The sequence below is a fragment of the Benincasa hispida genome, chromosome 10, assembly GCF_009727055.1.
Source record: "Benincasa hispida cultivar B227 chromosome 10, ASM972705v1, whole genome shotgun sequence".
Taxonomy (NCBI): domain Eukaryota; kingdom Viridiplantae; phylum Streptophyta; class Magnoliopsida; order Cucurbitales; family Cucurbitaceae; genus Benincasa; species Benincasa hispida.
Window position 1 is genome coordinate 58998348 of NC_052358.1, and position 11002 is coordinate 59009349.

The 11002-nt window shown below is 29.4% G+C and overlaps 2 protein-coding genes across 2 annotated transcripts in view; both read left to right on the plus strand.

Moving 5' to 3' along the window:
• The first annotated feature begins 2085 nt into the window (after nt 1-2085).
• Nucleotides 2086-5892, plus strand: LOC120087842 (GDSL lipase-like). Its single transcript, XM_039044773.1, has 5 exons — nt 2086-2410; nt 3397-3518; nt 3600-3833; nt 4153-4399; nt 5425-5892. Exons 1-5 carry the CDS (start codon nt 2146-2148, stop codon nt 5679-5681), a joined length of 1125 nt encoding a protein of 374 aa, XP_038900701.1. The 5' UTR covers nt 2086-2145; the 3' UTR covers nt 5682-5892.
• A 758-nt stretch (nt 5893-6650) lies between these two features.
• LOC120089523 (GDSL lipase-like) overlaps nt 6651-11002 on the plus strand; it is a 12262-nt gene continuing 7910 nt past the window's right edge. Inside the window, 4 exon segments of the mRNA XM_039047024.1 lie at nt 6651-6994; nt 7844-7965; nt 8786-9016; nt 9996-10251. Of these exon segments, the coding sequence (XP_038902952.1) occupies nt 6679-6994; nt 7844-7965; nt 8786-9016; nt 9996-10251 (925 nt within the window). The 5' untranslated portion in view covers nt 6651-6678.

Below are 11002 nucleotides of genomic sequence, written 5' to 3' on the forward strand. Positions count from 1 at the left end.
ATATTTCAGTAGAATATTTAGTATTCCAGGAAAACATTGAATTATCTTTTTTAATACAACTATAAGATGAAAATTAAATATTCATTCTATAGAAAATAAAGTTATATAAATTACTATTAAACTAAATCACTTTCACATCTTAAAAATATTTTATAAATGTAGATGTCAATTTAAAGAATTATTTTACAAGACGTATATCTCTCTCTTTTAATAAATTTCAACTAATATTAAGGTATGTTTGGATTGACTAGAGAAAAAAAAATATTTTTAAAAATATTTATTTTTATTTCAATTCTTTTGATTAAAAAAAAAAATTAAAATAAACTTTGAAAGTGTTTCAAAAGCTACTTTGACTCGTTACCAAACACTACATTTTTTTTTTCAAAATGACTTATTTTCAAAATTAAATCCTTAAAAAGTTAAACCAAACATACCTTTAATATTTTATGTTATCTTAATTATTTAATATAAAATTTTATTACTTATTATTAATATTATAGTTAATTTACATTAATATTGGGATCTTTTTAAATATGAAAAATATTTACATTTTATAGCAAAAAGTTTCAAAAGTGTTTACTTTTTGAAACTTTTTGTTATAAAGTATAAATATTTTTTAGAATTTTTTATTTATAAGAATTTTTCTTAATATTTAATTATATGTAGTAATTAAAATAAATAATTTAATTGTGTTTAATTGATATTTAACGTAAAATATTAATTTATTTTTTCTTTGAGTAATTAAATAATCAATTAATCTAACGATATATTAAATAATACTAAATTTAATTTGTGATTGCATTTTTCTTTTACTTTTAGTTAAGTCATTATTTAATTTTAATTTTTATATATATAATTGGTAGAAACAAAGACAAATATTTAATTCCACACATTACTTATCATACATATCCAAACACATAGATTAGTTATCTTGGACATTTAAAATCAAAACATTTAAAACTCGAGCATTTAATATCCATATATATGAAACAATATAAACAATCCGAATGAGTTGTTAGGAGCAATTGAAAAAAAATGTAAATTTGTAAATTTAGTGATGGTTTTTTGAAATGAGTAAGTATATGAATAAATTATTAATATTTATGATTTTATTGTTTTCTAACCGACTTATCAATAGATATACCATGTATTTCATATATCAGTAAACCGATATACAATTAATATGCGAGATATAAAATATATAAGAGATGCAACTTTGATATGCCAAATTTATTAGTCAATGTGTGATTGACTTGTTGGTATCAGTCGATTTTAATTTGAATTCTTATTCATTTCTTTCAATGTATTATTGTACTCTAGTACGTTGCTATCTATTTATAATGATTCATATTAATAAAAAATCAAAATTTATTATAGTTAAATTAATCTTCTTGGTAGTATTGTAGAGGTAGATGAGTAACGATTGCCTCCAACTGCTAAACATAAAATGTGAGGGCCTCGAAAACACATGAAAATTTCACTATTGGTGAATTGACAAACGCTCAAATGTGCTAAAATCACTGTGAATTATCTCATTAATATATCAATGGTATATCAACATCCATTCCAAGCTTATTTAAAATATAACATTTGAAAGTCTAGAAAAGGCAAAAGAGAGCAAAAAAAAAAATAAAAAAAAAAAAAAAATAATAATGAATGTAGTGGGGACACACAAATAAATGAAAGTCTAGAAAAGGCAAAAGAGAAAACAAAAATGTACTTAAAATTTTTGGAAGACAAGTTGGAATAATTGAAAACTAATCTATTAATATAAATCATATTTCCACATTCACCACGTGATATGATATCTCTTATTTTAAACCTTTTGTATCATCATCAATTAGTGATAAATATCTATCCGTTTCTATCTAAAACTTTTATTAACTCCCATTAAAAAAGATTAAAATTTTATTATTTTATGTAAATAGTTTTTCTTATTTTTCTATTTTTTTAAAATCTCCCTTTTAAATTTTGGAATATACTTTTTAAAATTCATTTAAGATGGATTTTTTTTTTGAGTTTAAGATCAAATAAACACAAAATTAAAGTAATAATGAAATTAGTATAAAACAAGAAGGGAAGAATAGCAGTGAACCATACCCAGTGGTGGAGGAGCCTCATAATTTTTAAGCGGGAACTGTAGAGATGAAGTTTCCAAAATTGGGCATATGCTTCTTCATTTTGTTTTCCGCCGTGTCGGAAGCCGCCAGAATCCAACTGCCCGGCATTCCCTCGTCGGAAAGTCGCTTCGGCCTTTTCATTTTCGGTGATTCCTATGTCGACGCCGGCAACAACAACTACATCAACACCACCAGTGACTTTCAGGCCAACTTCCCGCCGTACGGTGAAAGCTTCTTCCAGATCCCGACCGGCAGGTTTACCGACGGCCGTAACATTCCCGATTTCTTAGGTCATTATCATTTCTTTCCGTTATTATTTCTTCCTTCACTTCAAGAAACCCAAGTTTGAAAAAATTGTTCAAAATGGTGTTGGAGCTCCTTTGACTGTTAGTTGATTTAACCTAGCCGTTAGATTGCTGAAGATATTTCTTCTTGTCCTACTTAAATCTTGGTGCTTGAACTGCCCTGGTTAATGCTCTGATGAATGAGTAACATAATTTTTGTTCCTTATTAAGAGGAAAGGGGAAGGGGAAAAGAGAATGAGACTTAGCTATAGTCATTTCATTATGAATTAGACTCAACTCTAATTGAAATGTTTTTTTTCCTTAACTTTGAACTTCTATATTATGATCTGTGTTCACAAGGATTGAAGATTATCTTGATTAATGAAGGTGCGCGTAAGCTGATGTGGGTACTCATACATACCAAAAAAAGAAAAGAGTATTAAGGGTAGATTTTGGGGTAGGATTTTGTGCTGAAATTAATGTTATTCTGAATGTTTATATTGAACAAATAACTTCAAGATTGTTGGTAACTAAAGGAACAGAACTTTAAGACTAAACTTATATTTTGTACTATTTTAGTTCCGATTCTAGTTAGCTACAGGGAATGTCATTGCTACAGTATTATCCTTTGAACTTGAAATTGATTAGGCTAAGGGATGTTAGAGAAGTACTATTCGATAGAGTATTAATTAGAGTTGAAAAACGTTGATATAATATTAAATTTGTCATAGTAACCCATTAACTTAAGTTTTTATGTCAATTGGTCCTGAACTCTTCATCGTTCCATGTTTCCAGACAGATCTAGAATGAAAAATGGATAAAACATTATGTAGAAAGGAGAAAATTGGTTTTCTAGTATCCAAAGTTTCACGAAATGTTTCTGACAAATGAAAATCGACTTGAACAAAAAACAGAAATGTTATTAAACGATCCTTTGGTCCAAGTCTGTAATGTTTTATCACTAGGCTTATTATTAAGTAATGTTAATGCAGGTGAGTATGCAAACTTGCCTTTGCTTCCACCATATTTGGATCCTCACAATAATCTCTATGAGCATGGAGTCAATTTTGCATCTGGTGGAGGTGGAGCTTTAGCTCTGAGTCATCAAGACCAGGTTCCAATCAAATCAATCAAACCAATTTCTTTTCCCTTTTTTTTTCTCTGCTGATTTGAAGGTATTTGTTTTTTTTTTCAGGCCATTGGGCTTCAAACTCAGCTGAAATTTTTCAAAAATGTGGAGAAATCGTTAAGAAAGAAGTTGGGATATGCAAGATCTAAAACTTTCCTCTCTAACTCTGTTTTTCTTTTCAATTTTGGAGGAAATGATTACCTAAATCCTTTCGACATTAGCTATGACATCTTCAAAACCATTGAAGCTCAAGAACATTACGTGAATATGGTGATCGGAAATATAACGATAGCAGTCAAGGTAATATTGCGCATCTAAATATGTTAATAAACAATAATTTAGATCTGTTTGATAACCAAATTGTTTTCAGTTTTACGTTTTTGAAATTTATGTTTTTCTTTAATATGATTTTTACATTTAGCTTGAATTCTTTGTCAAATTCTAAAAGTAAAAACAAGTTCTTTAAGAGCGGCTTCTTTTTTTAGTTTTCAAATTTTAGCTTATGAGTTGTTGAAAACATTGGCAAACAATAGATAACTAAAGAAAAACATAAATTTCTTTGTTTAGATTAAGAAATAAATTATAATTGTTAGTAAGGTTTGGATTTTATATGTGATAGGAAGTATACAAATATGGAGGAAGGAAATTTGGGTTTTTGGCAGTGCCTCCTTTAGGGTATATGCCAAGTTCAAGATTGAAAAAAAGTGCTCAATTTTTCGAAGAGGCTTCTTCAATAGCAAGGATTCACAACAAGCTGCTCCCCATTGCCCTTCAGAAACTTTCCAAACAACTCAAAGGATTCAAATACACTTTTGCGGATGTTCACACTTTGCTTCTACAAAGAATACTAAACCCTACAAAATACGGTAATAAACTGTACTCTACACCTATTTTTCATTATTTCTTGCTTTAAATCCGATTTCGGTTGTTATACTTTTTAGCTTTAGTTCATATTAGGGCATGTTTGAGAGTGATTCTAAAATGATTATAATTACTTTTGTCATTTTTAAAATCACTGTGAAATTTGCTTTTAAAAATGTAAAATTAAATATTAAATTTATTTCATGTGATTAAACACGTGTTTTAGAGTGATTTTGAAAAGTAATCTTAACAATCTCAAAATCACTCTAAAACATTCACTTAGTCTTTATATTTTTAAAATGTCTGTTCTGGTCCCATTAAGTTTAAGTTTTGTTCTTTTACGTTTTTGTGTACATTCAAAAATGCCCTTTAGTCCTTTAATTTTACAAAGTTGACTAATTTGGTCCTTATTCCCAAAATTTTAAAAAGAGAAAAACTTGGGTGCGCTCTATTGGATGTGCACCTATCTTGGTACATCCCAAGTATAGTCTAAAAAAATACTGTCATGTGGCAGTTTTTATTTTTAAACAATTAATTATTATTTTTTATTAAATTTTATTTTTTTGTGTGGTAAAGAAGTGGAGAGTATATGAGTTAGGTACAGTCTAGGCTATACCTAATCGTTGCTCTTTTAAAAACTTTTTACCATTTCGTTATGTCTATATTTCAAGAAACTTAAAATGCAATGTTTGTACTAAAATTATGATGGTAAAAATAATTAAGGGATTAGAAGTGTCACTTTCAAAAATGTTGAAATTAAAATAGATATTTTAATAATATAGTGACTTAGATGAGCCAAAATTAATAGTATACAGTATTTAAACCTTATTTCTTTAACATCACATTGAAAGGAACTTGATTTTGACGAACATTTTTATTCTCGAGGAGGACTAGTTAAAGATGCGTTTATTTTTTTTAGATGCCCCTTGAAAATTTGATATTTAGGGTTAGATTATTATTGGCACATTGTTTGAAAATATGAAAGAAAGTTTGTAACACTTGAAAAGTTATGATATTTGTGTGGATGAAGGTTTCAAGATAGTGGACACAGCTTGCTGTGGGAGTGACGAATTCAGAGGTGTTTATAATTGTGGAAGAAAGTTTGGAGATCTCCCCTATACACATTGCGAGAATCTTGAAGATCATATGTTCTTTGATTCCTTTCATCCTACTCAAAAAGTTTTCAAGCAACTTGCAGAAGAGTTTTGGAGTGGAGATGCTGAAATTGTTAAGCCTTTGAACTTCAAACAACTCTTTCAATATGACTCAAATTTGGCTTCTTATTGAGATTCTTAGGAGGATATGCCCTTTTTTCCCCCAATCATCTAGGGCGTTTGACTTCATTGTTATACTTATGGATTTTGAGATCGAGAAATCTTGGAATCTATATGTTTAGGCATCTCGAAATGTTTCTTTCTAATCTCAAGTGGCAACATTTTAATATCGTTGGCTATCGAAACTCGTGTTTGAATAAATGCTAGCTAGTTTGTTGAATCAATCTTTTTATTTAGAAAATTTTAACTTTTTTATATGCAATGCAAAAATGTGCAATCCAAAACATCTTACGTCCAATGTCATTGAAAAATAAGTGAGGAATACTTTTCGTGGCATTTTTTTGGACATGTAGGAAAGGAGATGTTATTAAAAGTCTTGGATTTTTTGTGACTTTTTTTTTATTTGGTGGCATAAATGGTTATGAAAAACAGTCTTAGACAAATGCTATGCTATACCATGCAATTGTAAATGTTGCAAAAAAAAAAAAAAATGTTATATCACATAATATTCATAGCATTTTGAAAATGTAATTAATTACCTTCCACATTGCGTTACGTAGAATTCAAATTTCAAAGGTATAATTGTAACATTTTGAAATCAAGGGATAGAATTCAAATCAAACTCAAAATTTGAAAATTAAGAGAGTGTTTGAGGAACTAAGTTGAGTTATGAAATCTAGAATTTATATAATAGAGTTATAAAATTTGTGTTTGAGGTGCAAGGTATAAGATAAACTTTCTCGATAAATATAAAAACTTCAATAATATTTATTATTGAAGTTTTCCTATTTAATACCAACTTATAAAGTTGATCGGTCAAATTCGACCTAAAAATGAAACATTTTAAAATCTAAAATTTAAATAAAAAGTATATTGTAAGGACATAAAGATATATAATATTTTTTCTAATAATAATAAAGAGCAAGGATATGGACAAGCCTGGTTTCACATGTGAGATCTTAAAGGGGTCCACTGAATTTGAATAATTTAATAATAACAAGTGGATAAGAATGAATGATGGATACAGTGTAAAGTTAAAGATCTCAAAAGGGTATTGGTGTTCTCACAACAAAATGAAGATCTCAAAATTTCACATCTGTTTATGTGTGTTGTTGTTGAGTAGTGCTGAACAAAAGACATTGGTGTTCTCACAACAACAAAATGTGGGACTTTTCATATTTGGTGATTCAATTTTGGATGCCGGAAACAACAATTTCATCAACACAACCACCAAATTTCAGGCCAATTTCCCCCCCTATGGCCTCACTTTCTTCCACAACCCCACCGGCAGGTTTTCCGACGGACGTCTCATACCCGATTTCGTAGGTACTTTTATACATATTCTCTCTTCGTTTGGTAACTATTTCTTTTTTTTTTCTTTACAATTTTCCCCAAATTTTTTTAGGGTAATTTTCACTCTCTTGAAAAAGATCAAGTTTTAACTCAACTTATATAATGTAGAGGTATCCACAAATCTAGAGAGTGTTTGTGAGATATCTTAGTCCTTTAGTTTCGAGGTTTCTGAGTTTTCAAAATTTGATTTATTACCTACATTCTAGAATGCAGAAACTCGGGACTATACATACATATTATTCGAAAGTCATTTTTCATTTTGTTTTTAGTTTTTAAAACTTTAGCTTAGATTTTGAAAACATTTTTAAAATGTAGGTAACAAAAAAAAAAGAGTAGGTAGATGACATTTGTAAGCTTAATATTTAAAAGAATAAACAAAAATTAAAGAGGTTACAAAAATACCCTAATTAATTCTTGAGTCCAAGTTTTAAAAACTAAGATAGTTTCGGCTACAGTGAGCTAAGATCAATCGTAATTGACATAGTCTTCTTCTTTAAAGGTTGAAGGTTCGATCCCTACCCTTGCAATTGTACTAAAACAAAAAATTGTTTTTGTTATTAGAATTTATCTAGAGTTTAAGTGTCTTCATAATTGCAAAATTGGGAGGAAACAACCATAAATTTTAAAAATAAAAAACAATCATTACCAAGCAAGATTTGAGCTAAATGTTTTTATTTATTTATTCATTTAGCGGATGAATTTGCAAGAATGCTAGTTTCTGTGGTGAATTTGTAAGAATTTTGTTCTAGAGATGAAAATAAAAATTATGGTTTTCTCTTCTGTTCTTCAAACCATATTGAAAGGGAATTTTGTATGTTGCAGCTGAGTATGCAAAGCTGCCTCTGATTCGGCCATACTTAGATCCTCACAACAATCTCTACATCCATGGTGTCAACTTTGCTTCTGGTGGAAGTGGTGCTTTACTTGAAAGTCATCAAGGCTCGGTTTGAATTCATTCATCAAACTTTTTTATATATGTTCTTTTTTTCAATTTAGTCCTTCATGTATTTACATTTTTCTATTCAATCCCTTGATATTTGTATTAAGGAGAACGACCCTTCAAATATTTTCATAATTGTACGATGTTATCCCCTTTGAACATAAACCCTCAAGGCTTTACTTTTGGTTCACCTAAGATATCTCAGAAGTCATATTATTGGAGATAGTTATCCCTACTTATATATACCATAGATCTTCTTATCTAGCCAATGTGGAACTTTGGTTGCACTCCGATAATTTTTACCAATTTCTTAGAAATTTCGAAGAGGAATAAACAATTTTTTTTTTTTCTCTTAGACGACGTTTGTTGTCAAAATTTAAACAGGAATCTGACCTTCACGAGACATCAATGATAAATTTGTTGACCTGTAAAAGAAGGAAATTTACTTACTTTTTGGTGCTCGTCACATACACTCTGATACTTAAATAAGACTACGAAAGAGTGCAAAATCTTTAGGATTTGAGAGTGAGATTCACTTACTACTCCGGTACGTTCATGATCTATGTATAGGGGTAGATGATCAAAGTCATCTAAAATATGTTTCGAAGCTAAATCGGGATAATTCGTCACTTAAACAAATCGGGTCATGCACAGGGTATGCCCCCATGTGGTATTTTGGTAGGCTTGGCCTCGGTCGAGCATGTCAATTTGGGCTATCTTTATGAACTCAAGCATATATTTAGCATCTTTCCATTTTGTTTTGTCTTCTCTGGTGCATTGAATTGAATGAGAAGAAAACATTCATAGTGTTGATTGATTTTCAGGCCATAACTCTTCAAACTCAGTTGAAGTATTTCATAGAAGTGGGAAAATCCCTGAGGAAGAAATTGGGAGATAACAGAGCTCAAAACTTGCTCTCAAACTCAGTTTATTTGATCAGTACAGGAGGAAATGATTACGTAAGTCCTTTCGAAGGAGACTCCACTGCCTTTCAAATCTATACTCCAACACAGTATGTGAATATGGTGATTGGAAACCTCACCACTGTGATTCAGGTAAATTTTGGAAACAAGTTGTGGATATATCTTTTTAGTATTTCTCAATTTGGTTCGTCTTCAATTATGTTAGTAGGTCTTGAATATGTTATCTGGCGTTTTGAATGACTAAGCATGGGGTCTCGCTTTCTACCTGTGTATGTAGTTAACACACTGTTAGTGAGTCACATAAATCGTAGAAAGTTGACGTGTTGTTCAAATTTGTTATTTTATCAACATGATTGGATATGAGCATGTTGATACCTCGTTGAGAGTTAAACATATTTTAATTATAGATCCGTTATGCATGAACTAACATTCAAATACATTTATGTATTTTGTTGTTTAGATTGGAGTTAAGAGGGTTGTGTATATGATCATAAAATTATGAAGTAAGTTTATGAAATTAAGTATAAATTTCATGTATTTTTAAGATGAGAGTTATAGATCTAGAATCTTCATAGGATAGAAGTTCTGGTCTAAGACTTGTTTACGAGAATCCTATAAATAGGATTGGTCTTTGTTTTGTTTGTGTAGAGAAGAGAACACAGAGAGAGTTCAAACAAAAAATGTGAACTAAGTTTTGTTGAGTTTTTCAAATACAAAGAATTTTGTTTCTTTTCGAATATTCTTTTATTGATTACTTATTTGCAAGTGCCCGTCACATGCTTCCAACCTTCTTAAATAAAAATTGAGTTTTGCTGATGGACGAGTTGAGTTTCATGCCAGTGACATCTACACACATCAATAGTAATTCAATGATACATCAACTTCTATGTTAGTAGATCTTAACAGTTTCTTTTAGGCAAAAGACCTAGTTGAAAGTTTTATAATACATCTAATTAACAACCAAACTACGAAAAAATTACCTATAATATTCGACATACTCGATTCCACATATTCAACATATGTTTTATAGGTTGATAAGATATAAGATTTTGAAATGTGATGTGTTTGATTTGATGTATACATATACATATATATATATATATATATATAGGAAATATACAAGAATGGAGGAAGGAAGTTTGCATTTGTGGGAGTGCCTCCTTTGGGTTGCATTCCAAGGTTGAAGCTGTTGAAAGGAGTTGGACATGGAAAGTGTGTGGAAGAGGCTTCTTCAATAGTTAGCTTGCACAACAAATTGCTTCCTATTGCTCTGCAAAACCTTGCCATTCAACTCAATGATTTCAAATATGCTTTTGCTGATGCCAACACTTTGCTTCTACAAAGAATAAGAAACCCTACAAAATATGGTAATTGTTTCCTCTTTGCCAATTCTTTTCTCCTCTTCTTTTTTTTTTTACGATATAAGAGTGAAAATTGCAAGATGTTATCGCTTCGAAGAAGTAGAAATGTCTTAACTACTGAACTATGTCAATGATGAAGATTTTTTTTTCTAGATAGTATTCTTTAGGCTGAGGAGGGTAGTTTCTTTTCCAATATATATGTGTAGGAAAAGGAATCAAGTCATACATTCATAAATTTGAACTTTTCCATTCATTGTTTTTCTTTTTTGTTCCATGCTTTTCTTCAAGGAGGAAACACAAAAATATGTTTGATAATTATTTAGAACTTTATTCTTCTTTTAAAGAAACGTCTTTGTTTTTATTGTTCTCTTAAAGTTTAAATAAACAAAAATCAAAGGTTGTTTCTAAATATAGAAAAATAAACCAAAATATTTACCATATATAACAAAATTTTCGAATTATCAATAATAGACGTAGACACTAATAGGCTTCTATCAGTGTTTATCATTGATAGTTTTAAAATTTTGTCATATTTTGTAAATATTTTCAATAGTTTTATCATTTGAAATAATTTTCCAAAAATGAAAGCTTTACATGAAAATTGTTTTCTGAATAAAAATAATCAAAATTTTATGTCTTGTTTTTTCTAATACTCACTTTATAAGCCAAAAAATGATTATGCCTTTTCTTTTGTATGTTTATATGAAGAACTTGAAATGCAAACAAGAACAACAAAACAAAATGATTTGGATGTTCT